General features: G+C 39.1%; 2 protein-coding genes across 9 annotated transcripts; both read left to right on the plus strand.

Annotated features, from left to right (window-relative positions):
* Positions 1-3,411: 3,411 nt before the first annotated feature.
* LOC125196703 (pentatricopeptide (PPR) repeat-containing protein) lies at positions 3,412-9,464 on the plus strand. Of its 8 annotated transcripts, none has more exons than XR_007171930.2 (6): positions 3,412-3,676; positions 3,780-3,865; positions 4,191-6,863; positions 7,567-7,852; positions 7,928-7,967; positions 9,236-9,464. XR_007171930.2 is itself a non-coding variant. In XM_048095313.2 (3 exons), the coding sequence occupies exons 1-3, from the start codon at positions 3,476-3,478 to the stop codon at positions 6,412-6,414; spliced, it is 2,511 nt and encodes an 836-aa protein (XP_047951270.1). In that variant the 5' UTR covers positions 3,412-3,475; the 3' UTR covers positions 6,415-7,017. The 8 variants fall into 8 exon arrangements, 1 of the variants encoding a protein (XP_047951270.1); XR_016128973.1 differs by having other exon boundaries at positions 7,567-7,778; positions 9,236-9,463; XR_007171931.2 differs by having other exon boundaries at positions 7,567-7,732; positions 9,236-9,463.
* Positions 9,465-12,153: 2,689 nt separating this feature from the next.
* ASP1 (aspartate aminotransferase 1) lies at positions 12,154-16,395 on the plus strand. Its single transcript, XM_048094391.2, has 10 exons — positions 12,154-12,510; positions 12,781-12,866; positions 13,955-14,161; positions 14,409-14,514; positions 14,616-14,720; positions 14,847-15,019; positions 15,161-15,320; positions 15,645-15,740; positions 15,831-15,925; positions 16,026-16,395. Exons 1-10 carry the CDS (start codon positions 12,337-12,339, stop codon positions 16,096-16,098), a joined length of 1,275 nt encoding a protein of 424 aa, XP_047950348.1. The 5' UTR covers positions 12,154-12,336; the 3' UTR covers positions 16,099-16,395.
* Positions 16,396-17,316: the final 921 nt, after the last annotated feature.

Genomic DNA, 17,316 nt, shown 5'->3' on the forward strand with positions numbered 1-17,316 from the left:
AGATTTTCGAAAATCTCTTATTATGAAAGAAGGGATTATTTTTATTATTTTATTTGATCCCTTGTTTATTCTCTTCCATAAATAAATTCAAATATCCTAGCATATCTTGCCAAATCTAAGAAGATTTTACCATATCCTAATTTAATTAGGATTTATATTAAATCCCTTTTGAGAGAATGAAACTACACGCCACTTTTGATATATCTTGGGGAGATTTATTATTATTTTCTTGCTCCGTAATATTTTATTCTACTCAATGAAATATTCAAATTTAATCATAGGCTAATTTAATAGCCTAGAATTCGAATTCCCTATTATTACTCCTCAAATTTTCGGCTATTCCAACCAACAAATCTTCCAAATCTTTATTTATTTAATTATTGGATTATATCTTGCACTCTATAAATAAGAGTGAGAATCCTAAACCCTAGCACTACAGAAAAACCACCCCACCCCCTAAATCACGTCGCTCTCTCCATCTCCCACTCTCTCAAATTTTTCTTCTACCTTCTCCATTAATTCTTCATCTTTTGGAGAAGAATTGAAGCTGCAATTCAAGATTTTGTTGAAGAATCAAGATTCTACTTGTTTCCTACCGTTTGTTTTTGCAAGAAAAGGTACTTCTATTATTAATCTTTTCTTCTCCTACCGATCAATCGGTGTTCTTTCCACATACATTTAGATCGAGTGAAGGGGGAAATTAATCGGTGAAATTGGATGCATGTGTGTGTGTGACTGTGTGCACGCCTCGGTAGGCGTGCACATGTGTGTTGTGTGTGTACGTGTGTTGTGTGGGAACACTCATGCGTGACACGATTTGATGATAAATCTAGAGTTGTTGTGTGAATAAAAACGATATGATAATCGTACTTTGATTTTGATTGGAATATTGAAAATAATCGATGAGAAAGGGAAACGTGAGAACATGCATGATTTTGATCCATGATTGAGACTTAATTGAAATATATGAACTAAAGGTGATAGTTCGCGTTCCCGGTGTGATAACAAGAAGAAGTGCGTTTTTGAACTCGAAGGAAATCGAGGTGGGCTTTATTCTTAAACTCTCTCTTATGTTGAAAATTTATGATGTTGGAGAAATAAGGGTGGATTAAACTGTTATGCCATGCCTATGAATTATTTTGGATATTATGTGTGTCTGATGCCTAGATTGTGAGTACGCTCCATTAGACTAAAGGGCTATAAAAACGAATTCGGGTCTGAGTAGGGCCGCAAACCCTATCAGGCTAGTGTACACTGGAGATCGGGAGTCGTCCTTGCTAGTCGGCCAATCTCGTGGGCGAAAGTGTGGCCACACTTCGTCGCACCATATGAAATGATGATTGATGAGAAAATGGGAGGTATTGTTTGACTGGCCAGTCCATGAAATATTTTGTGATACTCGATGCTTATCTTTAAATAAATGCAAAACCTCGAGTTCACCATGGTAAGGGTGGCATAACTATAAAATGATTTGGCATGAGTCCACTGAGTATGCTTAAAATACTCAGCCCTGCATGTGTTTTCCCTATGTGCAGGTTGAGTGGCGATGGGCGGTCGGTGGTGTTGAGACAATGGAATCGAATAATATGGATGGTTGAGATCTTGAGTGTAGTCGTGTCCTCATACATGGCTTTGCTTTCTCTTGAAATGCTTCCGCTGAGTATTTGGAAACCTTATTATCTTAGGTTGTTTTGAACTTGTTTCTTTGATTTGGAATAATGGGAATTATTGCGTTTTGTTGGAGTTACGCTAAATCTTTGACTTTTGAGCTTAGTCCATTATATCTATTAAATCTTGATTTCTCGTGAGTTAGCCGTTGACTTAATGCCTTGTTGCTTCATTAAATACTCGGTAAATCTCTTTAATTGAAACCCTAGCCTCTGTTCTTGTTGCTTTTAAGTTCGCCTAGGTAGCAGCCGCCGTATTTATTATACCCTAGAAATGTCGTGCTGTTACAAAACGAGCCCTAAGTTTATAGTTTATTAGAATGTCAATTGGTTATAATATAATGGCAAGCCTCCCAATGACAGATCTTGTTGAGATAAATGCAAAATATTGAAGATCGCTTCAAAATTGCGGATAAGTCTCTTGCGTGAAAGCTAATGAATGATCCCATGAGCATGCGTTATGATGGTTCTTGAACCAGTATAAGCATGTGATGGACATGAATAATATTGTTGTTAGACAGGAAAATTTAGGATTACTGATGGATGATGATTTTCTTGTCCAATTTATCTTAACTTCCTTACTTTTTCAATATGGTGCATTCCGGATTCATTGCAATACTACAAAAGTAAGTAGATTGTAAATGAATTGGACAGGGAAACCTCATCCACCAATAACCCTAATTTTCTCAGCTTAGCAGCAATATTATTCATGTTCATCACATGCTCATACATGGTTCGGGAACTATCATAATGCATGCTCATAAGATCCTTCATTAATTTTCCTGCAAGAGACTTTATCCGTAATTTTGAAGCGATCCTCAACATTTTGCATGTATTCTCTATGAAAATCTGTCGATGGGAGGTTCCCTTTATATCATCATCAACTGGCACTCTAATGAACTATAAGCTATATTTATAAGTGAGATCCTGTGGCATATAGTTCAACAATACTTGGTCCTAAGTTCATTTCTCCCATGGTCAACTCAACTTTTCCTTTCATTTAGATAAGTTGGTTTTATTAAGTAGGGGAAACATTTGATGTTTGCTGCTATAATACGTTGCTGCAATTATAAGAAGAAATTAAAAGAATGAATGCTCACGTTTAAAAGTTTTGAATAATAATATGAACAATAATTTCAAAATCCATATCATGAGGTATAATTATGAACAACTCCTATCTCTATTTTTCATACTCCTATATTTTATTGATTTTTTTGCATACATAATTTAGATAAAAAATATCTATTTATATTATGCGTAGATTTATTACAAATAAAATACTTATCACTAATATTAAATGAAAAAATAGAGTTTGTTTAGTAGTATAAATTTTGGAAACATATTCTTTGTTGGACAAAAATATTTTAATTATTAATATTTCCCTTTTAATCATCTATCATGGATGAGATCTAAATCTTCTTGTTTTTACTTTGTACTCCTACTATTTTCATGTTACAAATTAATATATTATTTAATTTAATCATATAAATAATAATATTAAAATTTTAAATTTTTATAAAAGTGATACTCCATATATTTCATTAGTATTGGCGTATTTCTTTTTAATAATTTCTAAATCTTCGTCTTGTTTTGAAAAAATTATATACCATTCATCCAGTAACAGAAGTCACATTTAATGTGGTGATGGATCTTAATAAATGCAAAGAAGAATGAATTGAATAAATTAGTTAATTATGAGTTCCACGTGTATACATATTTATTGGGACGGGAAATGACAAAATTTGACTCTGGGGAAAAGGAGGGAGTACTTCACAGACATAAAAACTCTCATTTCTCGCTGTCGTTTGATGCTGCTCCACCGCACTCCATCTCCAATGGCGCACCTCATTCGGGACGAGTCATCGTGTCGTCTCGCCTACTCCGGAGCTGCGCGATCCTTGTCCACGGCTTGGTGGCGCCACGTGGAGCCTGCTCCCAAGGATCCCATCCTCCGCGTTACCGAAGCTTTCCTCGTCGATCCTAGCCCTGCAAAAGTCAGTGTCGACGATGTGAGTATTTCGCCGCTTTTCCCTCTGTTTGATTTTTCGGATGAATCTGGCGAATTTTGATTAAATCTCGGTCTTCTTTTTCCCTTTCCTAATCATGTGAAAGGCTGCTTATCGTGATGATAACGGAAAGCCAGTGGTTCTGGAGTGCGTCAGAGAAACCGAGAGGAGAATCGCCGGCAATTCGAACATGTAACATTTCTATTGTTAAAACTTACTGTTATGAATTTGTTTTTTCATAGGTAGTAATGGTTCATTGTTTGATAATCGCTAATGTTCTGCTGTAAATCATTAATTTAAATGTGATAAATTCCAATTCAAATTGATAGTGTGGATAATCGGGCGATTAGTACCAGTGTATTTCAAATAGGGGAACGGTCTCAACCATTGATAAATGCATGCAATTTCTTCAAACCTGTATAGAATTAAAATCGCTCAAGAAAGGAAAAATTGTTCATCAATTTCTTCTCAAATTTTGTGCCGAAGATTTCAGCTCAAACACCTTTCTCTTGGACAGGAGCCTTCTCTACGTTTCATGCAAAAGGCCTCAACTTGCACGCCGAGTGTTCGATAAAATTGCGCATCCAGAAAGGAAAAACAAGACTATATTATGGGACCAAATGATTAGGGCTTACGCATGGGACGGACCAGTTGAGAAAGCCATCCAATTGTACGATGAAATGATAGATTCTGGGATCAAACCCACCAAATACACGTACACTTTCGTGCTCAAGGCTTGCTCTGCTTTGCACGATATAGAAACCGGCGTGAAGATTCGTGGGCATGTGAAAAGACACAATCTCGACAATGATGTTTACGTGTGTACAGCGTTGCTGAACTTCTATGTTAAGTGTGGGTGTTTAGTGGAAGCAAGGGAACTGTTCGATGAAATGCCTGAAAGAGATGTTGTGGCGTGGAATGCGATGATTTCTGGGCTCTCGTTGAATGGGATGCATTTGGATGCAACTGGATTGGTTTTGGAGATGCAACGGAGGGGTCTGGAACCGAATTCTTCAACAGTCGCAGCTATTTTGCCTGGGATAGGGGAGAAAAGTAGGTTAAATGAAGGAAAGAGTTTACATGGTTTTTGCTTGAGGAGAGGTTTTGATCGTGATATCGTAGTTGGAACTGGGATTTTGGATATGTATGGGAAATGTGGTTTGCTTGTTTATGCAATGAGGATATTCCGTGCGTTGGTATTCAAGAATGAGGTTACTTGGTGTGCTATAGTTGGGGCTTGCGTTACTTGTGGTTCTATGCTAGAGGGCTTTGAATTGCTCAGAAAAATGAGGGTGGAAGTTGGTGGGAGTCCTTCTCCGGTCATGCTCGCGACAGTTGTTCGTGGTTGTGCTAAGCTGAATGATTTGAGCATGGGGAGACAGATGCACTGTTACATGATCAAGCTAGGATTGTTATTTGATATTATGGTGGGTAATACACTCGTTTCGATGTATGCAAAATGTGGATCGATAAATGATGCAATGGGATTCTTTGAGGGTATGCAGGTTAAGGATTCTGTTTCTTACAGTGCTGTAATATCGGGTTGTGTTCAAAATGGCTATGCGGAGGAGGCCCTGCAGCTTTTCCGAAAAATGCAGGTTGTAGGTGTTGAACCAGAATTGGCAACAATGATGGGATTCTTGCCAGCCTGCTCTTATCTAGCAGCCCTTCAACATGGAGTCTGTGGTCACAGCTACTCAATCGTTCGTGGATTCACAGCAGATGTCGCAATTTGCAATACTGTGATCAACATGTACAGTAAGTGTGGCAAGATGGAAGTTGCAAGGCGTGTATTTGACAGGATGCACGAGAAGGATGTGGTGTCTTGGAATGCCATGATTGTTGGTTATGGAATTCATGGGCTTGGGAAGGAAGCAATTATGCTGTTTGAGGATATGAAGAATGGTGGTTATAAAGCAGATGAAATAACCTTCATTGCGTTGCTGTCGGCTTGCAGCCATTCGGGGCTCGTTGCTGAAGGGAAACATCTGTTTCGAGCCATGACTCAAGAATTCAACATTGTGCCCAAGATGGATCACTACTTTTGCATGGTGGATCTGTTGGGCCGTGCTGGCTTCTTGGACAAAGCACACAAACTCATCAACACGATGCCATTTGAACCCGATGCTCATGTATGGAATTCCTTACTAGCGGCTTGTAGGATCCACCGAAATATTCAACTTGCAGAGGAAGTTTCTGAGAAGATTCAAACCTTGGGACCTGCAAGCACCGCAAATTTTGTTCTGTTGTATAATTTGTACACCACTGCTCAAAGATGGGATGATGCTGCAAATATACGAATCCAACAGAAGGAAATGGGCTTCAAGAAAAGACCTGGATGCAGCTGGATTGAGGTGAATGGGGTTGTTCATGGCTTTGTTGGTGGAGATTGGTCTCACCAAGAATCACGTAAAATATATAAGAAACTGGAGGAGCTCATGTCTGAGATGAAACGATTAGGCTACACTGCAGATTCTGAGTTTGTTTACCATGACGTTGAGGAGGAGGAGAAGGAAAAGATGCTCCTCTATCACAGTGAGAAACTTGCTGTTGCATATGGGATCATTAGCCTTAAACCCGAGAAAACTATCATGGTTACCAAGAATTTGAGGGTGTGTGGTGACTGCCATACTGCCTTAAAATACATTACAACTATTACTAAGAGAGAAATAACAGTAAGAGACACAACTCGTTTTCACCATTTCAAGAATGGAGCATGCAGTTGCGGAGAGTTTTGGTGAAAGCAAAGAGGATTTTAGTGGGATTACTTGGGCTTGTGGGTGAACACTCGCCTCGCAGCCTGCTATGCAGCATCAAGCATGGTAAATCTTTGATGGTCGCCAAGAAAATGATGAAACTTGAAAGGTTTCGTTTAGTGATATTTCTTGTGTCCCTAGATGCAACTGTGTATATATAAGTGACAACTCACAGACATAGATAGGTTGCAAGACTACCAAAATTTGATGAGGTATTATGCTTATATCCTGGGAATGTAAGGTCTCCCTCATCTTAAAAGGATTGAAGTTGCCGAGCAGGCTAGGATGCTGTTTACCACCAGTCCAAGCACATAAATAGCCCTCTTCGACGAGAGCATCATAGGATTAATACACGTGGGACAACAGCATGCTACATTCTGGGATCAGAGGTGACATTTTTTGGTTCAACTCCGGAATATGGAGAAGAGAAGTAGGTTTGTACTGTATAGAATGGTTGATTTTTGTTTTAGGGTTTTTAATCATTATTGCTAAACTTAATGTTGGTTTGTTTGGTTTTTAGATTGTCTTCTCATATGTCCAAACTGTTTGAATCTTATTATTAACTCATTAGTTTTTCTCACAACGTAATATCTGGTTGCTAAAATATAGTAAGTTGTTTCTGATCAAGCCTTTGAAGTCCTTAAATTTGCTTGCCTCTAATCAAACTTAGTTATGGACCGCAGCTTACCATGTCACTGCATTTATATCTAATGAATACAGCTTTGATTAGAAAGAAAACGGATTGATAGAATCGAAGCATCTCGGACGATGATTTATCCAACAATTCATGGCCCTTGGTTTATGGAGTACATAACATAGTTGAGCATACATGTTAACCGCCTTATTCTGTGTAGTTATGTGTGTGTGCATCTAGGTCTACAATTCATACCGTTAATAGAAAAACTGGAATAGTCTTAGTGTTCTGAAGCATGAATTTTACTATTCTGCTAATGATTATAAACTCTAGCATATATGACTGCGATTACTTCCCCTTCTGAAGCCCGCTTCTTTGTGCTCCAAATAGTCGATATCTAATATTATTAGTTGCTATTAGCTGTTGTCATGTGCATAATGAGCGAATGCACAATGTTTATTAGATGCTTCAGTCTCTGATGTGAACCTAACTCGCTCTCGCAGGATATTATAACCACACTTTCCTCTGGACACGACTATACCCGAGCCCTCCGGATGTCTTATATACGGATTTCTGCTCTATGTTCCTGGTTCATATGCATGATACCAGCTCCTTGATCTCCTTGATCATTTTATGCCACCGAAAAATGTTCAGAAACTGACAGCAAAGGTACCTTTATCTCGGATCGTCTCACCTCTCAAGAGCACACATCTTGGTACATGATCTACAGAATGTCTCTTCTGGCTCCCTTTTCACATGGTGTTGAATCAAATCGTGCTAAGTCCGACTGTAATTAATGTCCACTCATGATATGCTTTCCTTGTAAATCTTACATGTCTAATTTGGACATTTGTTTCCGTGCAGGTTTTAAGTTCTGGAATCCGGTCAGTATACTGATTTTTGGGTATGTTTTGTTTTCCCCTTCACAGAGAGAGTTTGCAGTACCTATTTCAGATCAAAAGAGTTATATAGCAGTGAAGGATATTTTGATCTTCTGAGAATAGAAAAATTAAGAGTAAAGGCCAAAATTGGTCCTCAACATATGGTCATTTTACGTTTTTGGTCCTAAACATTATCTTTTGGATTTTTTGGTCCTGCACATATGAAAATTTGATCATTTTGGTCCTCCGTCAACATTTCCGTTAAAAACTAACGGTCAACGGATTTAATCCCGATTTTGACCAAATTAAACTTTTAATTCTGATTTTTTACTTCCTAATTAATTCCCCAATTATTTTTATAAATATTCCTCTTCAGATTTTTTACTGTGATATTTATATTTATATCTCTTCTTCCAATTAATCCCCAATTCACCTTGATGAGCATAACAAAAGTAATGAAAGTGGTGTCAAAAAGTCTGTGAAAACCGAATGTGTTTGTGCATAAGTAAGACTATTAGTGATGGCGAGGTGTGGGTGAAGAGGAGAGGGAATAGAGGCCGTTCCAGATGTCGGTGAAGGCGCGGACGATAATCCCGCGATAATAAGGGGAATTGAGCTGCAGGAAGCAGTTGAGGAGGTGCTTGAGCTCATCTTTGTAGTAAATCTACTTCTCCAAAATCATCTGCAGCATCGACTGCCGGAAATCCAGATATGGATCGTCCGACTCCTTCTCCACCGCCACGCGAGGAGACAGCAGCGGCGGTGGCTGGCGAGGGCTGACCCGGCGAGCTGGGACAGCAGCGACGGCGTGATACCAGCGGCGTGGAGTCGTGAGGAGGAAGGCGACGAAGTTTGGGTTGCCGATTTGAGTTTCTCTTGGAGAATTTGTGAAGAGAGTCTATTTTGGTATACATCATATAATTAGGAGAATATTTATAAAAATAATTAAGGAATTAATTAGGAAGTAAAAAATCAGAATTAAAAGTTTAATTTGGTCAAAATTGGGATTAAATCTGTTGACCGGAAATGTTGACGGATGACCAAAATGATCAAATTTTCATATGTGCAGGACTAAAAAATCCAAAAAATAATGTTTAGGACTAAAAACGTAAAATGATCATATGTTCAGGACCAATTTTGACCTGTACTCAAAAATTAATTTAAAAAAAGTTATTTCCTTATGTTTTTAAAAGCAAGTTGTACGTGTGTGCAAAGCTTTCCATTTTGAGTTGTATTTTTTCAATTATTCGTTGGTTAATCTGAGTGAAAATTATGATATCATCCTGCATAGGTTTGGTTGGAAACCCCGAAGCTATATCTTGAGGTATGATAGGCCATCTCATAGATTGGGATAATGAGGCCGAGCCATTTATCCTAGAATCCAAGTAATTTGACTTTGAGCTCATAGAATAATAATTTAACATTAACTTCGATAATCATGTAAGTTAATATTCGTTTGAATTCAAATTTAATTTAAACATGATTGAACCAGTAGTTTAGCTCAATGGATAAGCGTTAGATAAGCCCATCTGATTCTAACTTAGACTGATTATTTATCAACTGCAGTAACATAATTTGTGGAGATTATACTGAGCAATGAGACAAGTGTACTACACTAAATTTCGCCATAAGGGTGTCCACAATGGTGGCCTTCTTGGGCATGCCCAAGCCACCATTTCTTGGGCATGCCCAACAAACTTGGCCCTTACCCTCAAAACTTGGCCGCCACAATGGTGGCCCTCCGGGCCACCATTTTTTTTTTATATTTCAATAATTAAAATTATTTTTATACATTTTTGGTATATTTTAATATTACTAGAATAAAAGTTATATGCATATAATAAGTAAAAAATGCATACTTTAAAAATTACTAAAAAAAATTGAAACCAAATTGTCGTCATATTATAGATAGGGTAAAATTATACAACGATAATGTTTTAAATACAATAAAAAAAATGACGCACACCGCCCGACTACTCGGTGTCGTCATCGTCATCCATCACATCATCGTCACCGCCTCCACCGCCGCCACTGCCACTTGCACCGACCCCACTGCCGCTGGCACCGCCCGTCTGCGACCCTTCGGCCCATCCCAACTTCGACCTCAGTCGAATAATGAGGTCGTAGTAGAATCTCCTGGTCTCCGGATCAGTTGACTTCTCGTACAAGGCCAAATTCTCCTGAAGTTGCTTCATCATCTGCACCTCTAGGGTATGAGCCAAAGCCGCCCGCGATGTTGAGGGCATTGCTGTAGAGGTTGCAGCGGAGAATTGAGAGCCGGTTCTAGATTCCCGGATTGCGGCACGCTAGCCCTGCGGACATGGGCGTCGAGAGAGTCTGGAGGGGGGCTCCTCCTCTGAAGCATCATCGTCCAGGTCGAAGGCGCGTGAGTCACTACTACTGCTGTAGTTGTCGGCGACGCCCAGTCTAGTCCGCTTCGGCCCAAAGACAGGATCTTTGTCGACGAGGACCCTGAATTTTGGGCAGTCACGCAGAACGAGGTATTCGTCCCAGTAGGTAAACTTCGGCCACGATTCAGTATTGTACAACTGATACGACAACGCTCGTACGTCGGCTTCGGTGCGGCCGCTCTCAGCAAGGAGGAGTTGGGTCTCGTATATGCCACTGAACCTCTTCAACGCTTTAGTAATCCTTCCGAACTTCTTCCGGACCTGGCTAGCTGCACGCTCGACGCTCCCATCTGGTTTGAATTCGTTGTACACATCGAGAACGCGATTCCAAAAGCAAACGTCCGTACCGACTATAGAATTGGTCGTGACCGCATACCAGGCTCTGGCTACAGCAATGGATTCTTCATTGCTATGGTAGGTCGACCGCCGACTTCCACCGCCATCGCCATCGCCATCGCCGCCACCGCCGCCGCGTCCGCCGCCTCGCCCACCACTTCGGCCGCCACCTCCTCCGGTGCCTTGCTCTCCTTGGCGGCCGGCGCTTCGACCACCGCCGCCGCTTCGCCCCCCACCTCCGCCGCCGTTTCGCCCCCCAACGCCTTGATTTCGCTCGCGGCCGCCTTGAGTACCGGACACCGGGGTCTCTGGTGGTGTTCCCATCAACTGTTCCAACGTGAATCTATCAGATTCAGATAGAGGGGATTGGGTGTATTGGAATTGGGAGGATTGAAATTGCTGAGAAGGGTTGTTGATCGCGTCCATATTGGGTCGGTAGTCGCCGAACCCCGACTGGGGACGACCCACGTTCCTCTGCGGCTGAGAGGAGGGCTGACCCCGGAGTTGGGGTGTCTGTTGCCACGGCGGCGGCGATTGTGGACTCCACAGGTGCGTTGGAGGGGGGGTCGGACTCGATCTCCACGGTTGGGAAGACGAAAATGCGCCAAATCCCGATTCTCCATAGCCGGGAGAATCATCCCCACCTTGCATTTTGTAGACTTTGAAAATGGTAGAGATTGAAATTTTAGGGTTTAGAATTGAGGAAGATAACAAAAATGGAATGAATATAGTATTTATAAATATAATTTTCGAATTAAAAAAAAAATATATATATATATATATATATATATAAAATTGGTGGGCAGGGCCGCGGCTCTCGGCCCTTGCAGTGGCGGGCCGAGCCGCGTGCCCAAGAGCCTCGGCTCTCCCTCGTCCACCCTCCGAGCCGCGTCCACCGCTCGCCTCAGTAGTGGGGGGCCGCGGGCTGCCCAAGCCCGGGCCGAGAGCCGCGGCCCTCCCACTGTGGACGCTCTAAAGAGGCTCCAGAGTGCTGCAGCCAAAATGACTCTGTCCAAAACTTTCTTCAACGCTGCACTTCTGCACTTACCGAGGAGTACTACTATGGATGACAAATTAATTAATTAATTTTGTTAAAACTGAGTTTATCGGTTAAAATTTACAGTTTTCTCAGCTTTTAGATTTAAATTGACTAATTTGTAATTTGTAATATTAAGGACCAGAAGCTGTTAAACAAACACTTTGAGCAAAAATTATGAAATGACCATATAGTAATATTAAAATTGGAGTTTAAGCATATTGTTTGTTAATTTAAAATATATTGTAAAAAGAAAATGAGTAAACAATGGAATGGAACGACAAAAAGAGAATGGCAATGTACTGCAAATTGTTATTATTTCGATTTACTAAACAATGATGATGAACTCATGCGGCTCTGTTCTGTCATCATAAATACAAATATTAGTGTAATACCAAAAACACCCTGTATATTTGGTCAAAGCCCAGATAAAAACAACAAGTGAGTCGGGTGAAAGACGTAAATCCCAAATCGGCGCCGATATCTGCAGGCTTTTTTTATCGGCGATTGCGCATTTCTAGACAAAAAGCAACAATAAATTAATCGAATCGGATCTCCGCTTCCAATTCTCGCTCTCCTTCGTTTCTGCTCCGCCGCACTCCATCTCCAATGGCGCACCTCATTCGGGCCGGGTCATCGTGTCGTCTCTCCAGCTCCGGAGCTGCGCGATCCATGTCCACGGCGTGGTGGCGCCTCGTCGAGCCTGCTGCCAAGGATCCCATCCTCGGCGTTACCGAAGCTTTCCTCGCCGATCCTAGTCCTGCAAAAGTCAATGTCGGCGTTGTGAGTTTTTCGGATGCATTTCTCTTGTTTTTACCTTCTATTTTTCTTAGCTTCTTTTTACTCTACCTTTTTTATTCTATTTGATTTTTGTTTTCCCCTGATCGAACTAGGTTACTAGGAATATATCAGTGCTTTTTGCGGAATTATGTTGACTTATTTTGCGGAAGATGCGTGTTTCGTTGTTTTTCGGAATGAATCTGGTGAATTTTGATGAAATCACGGTCTTCTTTTCCGCTTGCCTAATTATGTGTTTGCATTGTTCGGTGAAAGGGTGCTTATCGTGATGATAACGGAAAGCCGGTGGTCCTGGAGTGCGTCAGAGAAGCGGAGAGGAGAATCGCCGGCAATTCGAACATGTAAGATTTCTTTTGTTAAAACTTACTGCTGTAAATTTATTTCTCTGATAAGTAACACTCAATAAGTAGTAATGGTTCATTGTTTTTGAGTTGTTTGATAATCGTTAATGCTCTGCTGTAAATCATTCATAATGTGTGATCTGTTCTAGATAGTAAGTATCACTGTATCGGAGTTATTTTGTTTTACAATGAGGCTTCGTATCTGTATACAGAATAGTGTGGATGATAGGGTGTATCTGTATAATTAATGCTCGTTTATCATGAATTGATACAATGGAACAGTAGAAACACTGTTTTACAGTAGAAATTCCAACGGATAGCGTTAATGATTGGGTGAAATATACTGTTTATTACGACTCCTTGATCCAGTGCCGTTGGATGGTGTGAGGTTGGTGTTAGCCCTTTCCATTTGAGAATTTCACAATAAAGTAGGAGGTGGTTGTTAGGTGATAAAGTAATTGCATTATGTGAGATTCTTAGTTGACATCTCAATGCATCTCTTTTCAAGTTATAGCTGTGCCGTGGTCCCTGTTTCAAACTTTAATTAATGCTCACTTTGATTCCTTTTTGTATGCAGCTCGAGGATAAGAATTTCCTGATTCTTTTTTTGTTTTCCATCTTCTTTGGTCCATCATAGCTTTATCACACCTGAAGAATGTGTTATATGCTCAAGGCAGCAAAATGAAACCATGATGAAAATGTAGAATTAGTAAACAAATACAAATGAAACCATGATGAAATTGTAGAATTTAGTAAACAAATAGTGGTATTTTGTTACAATGTTTCATATATATTGGGACCAGGTTGAAGTTAGATGTGTGCTCTTATAGTTATTCTATATCACAAGACACAAAAATGTTTAGTGGAATTGCTAATTCTAAATTACATGATTAATAGTTTCGGCCTCAGATAGATTTTCAAGTCTAATTCTAATGGTGAAAATCAATATAAATTCTTCGTTAGTAAAATTGTTCTAAATTGGGTATGAATCCCAATTCCTCCATCCTCCCAACGCAAAGTGAAAAAATGGTTCTAGATCAGATGGATGTCTTTTACAGAGGATTTAGAATTAACTGCTTTTGATTCAGGGAATATCTTCCCATGGGCGGAAGTGTGAACATGGTTCAAGAGACTTTAAAGCTGGCGTATGGGGAGGACTCCGACTTAATTAAAGACAAGAGAATTGCAGCAGTACAAGCTCTTTCAGGAACTGGTGCATGCAGGCTCTTTGCAGACTTTCAGAAGCGTTTTTCCCCTGACTCGCAGATTTACATTCCAGTTCCTACCTGGTCAAAGTTAGTACTACTTGTTTTCCTATTATTCTGTCCATTTTTTCAGATTTTAGTATTTTTTAAATTACGCCCTGGTTCATGGGGTGCTCGCCTTAGGTTTTTACCTAATCGCCCCGGAACGCCACACGCCTCTAACAACACTGACTATGAGTCTCCATAAAATTATGTTGTACCTTGCACCCGCTATTCTGCTCTCACTTAAACAGCTATTTGCTAGCATAATTGACAATATACTATGATATTGTGGCAGTCATCACAATATCTGGAGAGATGCTCATGTCCCTCAGAAAACATTCCATTACTATCATCCTGAATCAAAGGGTTTGGACTTTGCTGGATTGATGGATGACGTGAAGGTGCAAATCACTTTTATACACCTTGAACTGGATCTTTATGCTGACTTGCTATATAGCTAAATATAATTAGATTGCTACTTCCTTTTTCAATTTGGGAACAGAATGCGCCAAACGGGTCTTTCTTTCTCCTTCATGCTTGTGCTCATAATCCAACTGGAGTGGATCCTACGGAAGAACAGTGGAAAGAGATCTCAAACCAATTTAAGGTCACATTCCTTGGTTTGAAACTCTGTTGCATGTATATGTTGCTAGTTTGCATATTAATATTTTCTTATAATTGATTATGCAACAGTGTGTTAATTTACTAATGTTGTAAAATATGTCATCTTCAGGTTAAAGGACATTTCGCCTTATTCGATATGGCATATCAAGGTTTTGCCAGTGGTGATCCAGAAAGGGATGCCAAGTCCATTCGGATTTTTCTTGAGGATGGCCATCTAATAGGATGTGCACAATCATATGCTAAAAATATGGGACTTTATGGTCAGAGAGTGGGTTGTCTCAGGTAAATTTTCTAACTACATTAATATTGCCTTGAATTTATATTACTCCACTACAAGTGAAAGTTCATGGCTTGATGCTGAGTTCTTCAATTAACCATGATAAAACAATACCTGACCAATTATACGCTCTTTCATGACTGTAGTGTGGTTTGTGAGGACGAGAAACAAGCTGTGGCAGTGAAAAGTCAGTTGCAGCAGCTCGCAAGACCCATGTACAGTAATCCCCCTGTTCATGGTGCCCTCATTGTTTCCACCATTCTTAGTGATCCAGATTTGAAAAAATTGTGGCTGAAAGAAGTAAAGGTAATATATTGACATCTTTTTTGCATTATGTATTGGCTTCTGTCAGATACATTATTTGGCTGTTAAGCTCATCTTAACCTCGCTGATGGATGCTGATTGAAATTTGGATCTAACACATATATATGCTTGGAGCTTAGGTGATTTTTTATGTTAAATAGTGTCAAGCACAAAGGAGAGAAAGAAGATTAAAATGTGTCTTCGATGGTCCTCGTTCAATTGAAATCTCAGTCTTTTTCACAAAAATTTTCTTGATACATGACTGGAAATTGGCCAATGTTTTACTTGTACTACTCGTAACAATAGGAGTTACTTTCTCCTCTCCAGGGGATGGCTGATCGAATCATTGGAATGAGAACTGCTCTTAAGCAGAATCTTGAAAAGTTGGGTTCACCTCTTTCATGGGAGCACATAACTAAGCAGGTCATTGCAATCAATTCTTCTTTCCTTCTGTTAATAAATTCTTAATTTTTTAATCATTTTTATTTCTAAAAAGATTTAATACTGCTACAGATTGGCATGTTCTGCTATAGTGGCATGACACCCGAGCAAGTAGATCGCTTGACAAATGAATTTCACATTTACATGACTCGCAATGGGCGTATCAGGTAACATACTCTCTCCCTCTCCCTCTCCCTCTCCCTGTGTGTGCGCGCACGGACGTGGATCTTGTGTGCCTACTTCTGATCTGTATAAACTCGAATACAGTATGGCTGGAGTCACCACTGGCAATGTTGGTTATTTGGCGAATGCTATACATGAGGTCACCAAGTCAGGTTAGGAGGGGGCCAATTTTCTTCTTGGATGCTTCATATATATAAATATGTATATATGGAGCCATAATTTATGTGACTCTTAGAAAATAAAACGGATTTGTGCGATTTTGATTTGGTAAAAGCACTGGAGAAATTAGAGCTCCAATAACGAGAGGTGGAAACTCTTTTGGTTAGTCAACAAATATTCATGTTACTGATAGTGTTACAGTTGGGCCAATTTCAAGGAGATATTGCAAGATTTGTTGAAAGTTCTTATACCATGTGATGTTTTAATTGACAATTGAAATGTTGCTTTCGATTTAGTTAACTTTTACTGTTACATTAACTTTTCTTAGTGGGACATGGGTTTGGAAGGACAATATCAATTATCAAAGTTGCATGATGTAGATGGTTATTTTGAAAGAATAAAGATAAAAAAAAAAAAAGTAAATAAAATAAAGAATATTTAGATCCAATGGCATTGGTGATAGTGATTGCATATTTGTCCACCGATTACAAGTTGTCGGACTTCAAACTTATAAGTTCGTTATTAATTATAGTTTATCTACTTGTAAAGTATTTTTGCTAAAATCGTTATAGTTGGTCCTTTCCTTTATTACGCAGATTATCAAAAGTTGAGTAGTTACTATCTCAAGCCTCAACTTCTTATCACGCACTTAGAGCATATCTAACCATTCAACTATCTTATCACATACTTAAAGCTTATCTAATCATTTACATTAAATTTAAATTTATTTTAGTATTGATGTCATATCAAAAAATGATATACTAAAATTATGTATACTAAATTAAATTTTTTTTAAAAATCTCTATCAGCTTTTTTTTTTTACTTGTTAAATTTTAAAAAGTGATTTAAATTTGTTTATAAGTGTAAATCTAAAGATACTTATATTTTACTTAAAAATAAAAAATAAGATTAGTTTGATGTACCGTTGAAACTATTTGCCTACTCTATTTTTATTTTAGTGTACCATTAGATATGGTATTATTAGTCATTATTCAAATACAACTCAGAAAATAAAAGTAGTAAATGCTAATACAATACTCCACATTCTCAAACCTAATTTTGTTTAATTGAGGTTGATACGTCATAGATGTTCAAATACTGTTTCCTCTCGTGAATCTCACTTTATTTTACAGGCTGTAATGTGTATATATGCACTAACCAAATTTATCACTAATATAATACTTCCTCCGTCCCCGATTAAGAGTCACACTTTGAC

The sequence above is a fragment of the Salvia hispanica genome, chromosome 4, assembly GCF_029641045.1.
Source record: "Salvia hispanica isolate PSC_SH4W2 chromosome 4, Shi_PSC_v1, whole genome shotgun sequence".
NCBI lineage: Eukaryota > Viridiplantae > Streptophyta > Magnoliopsida > Lamiales > Lamiaceae > Salvia > Salvia hispanica.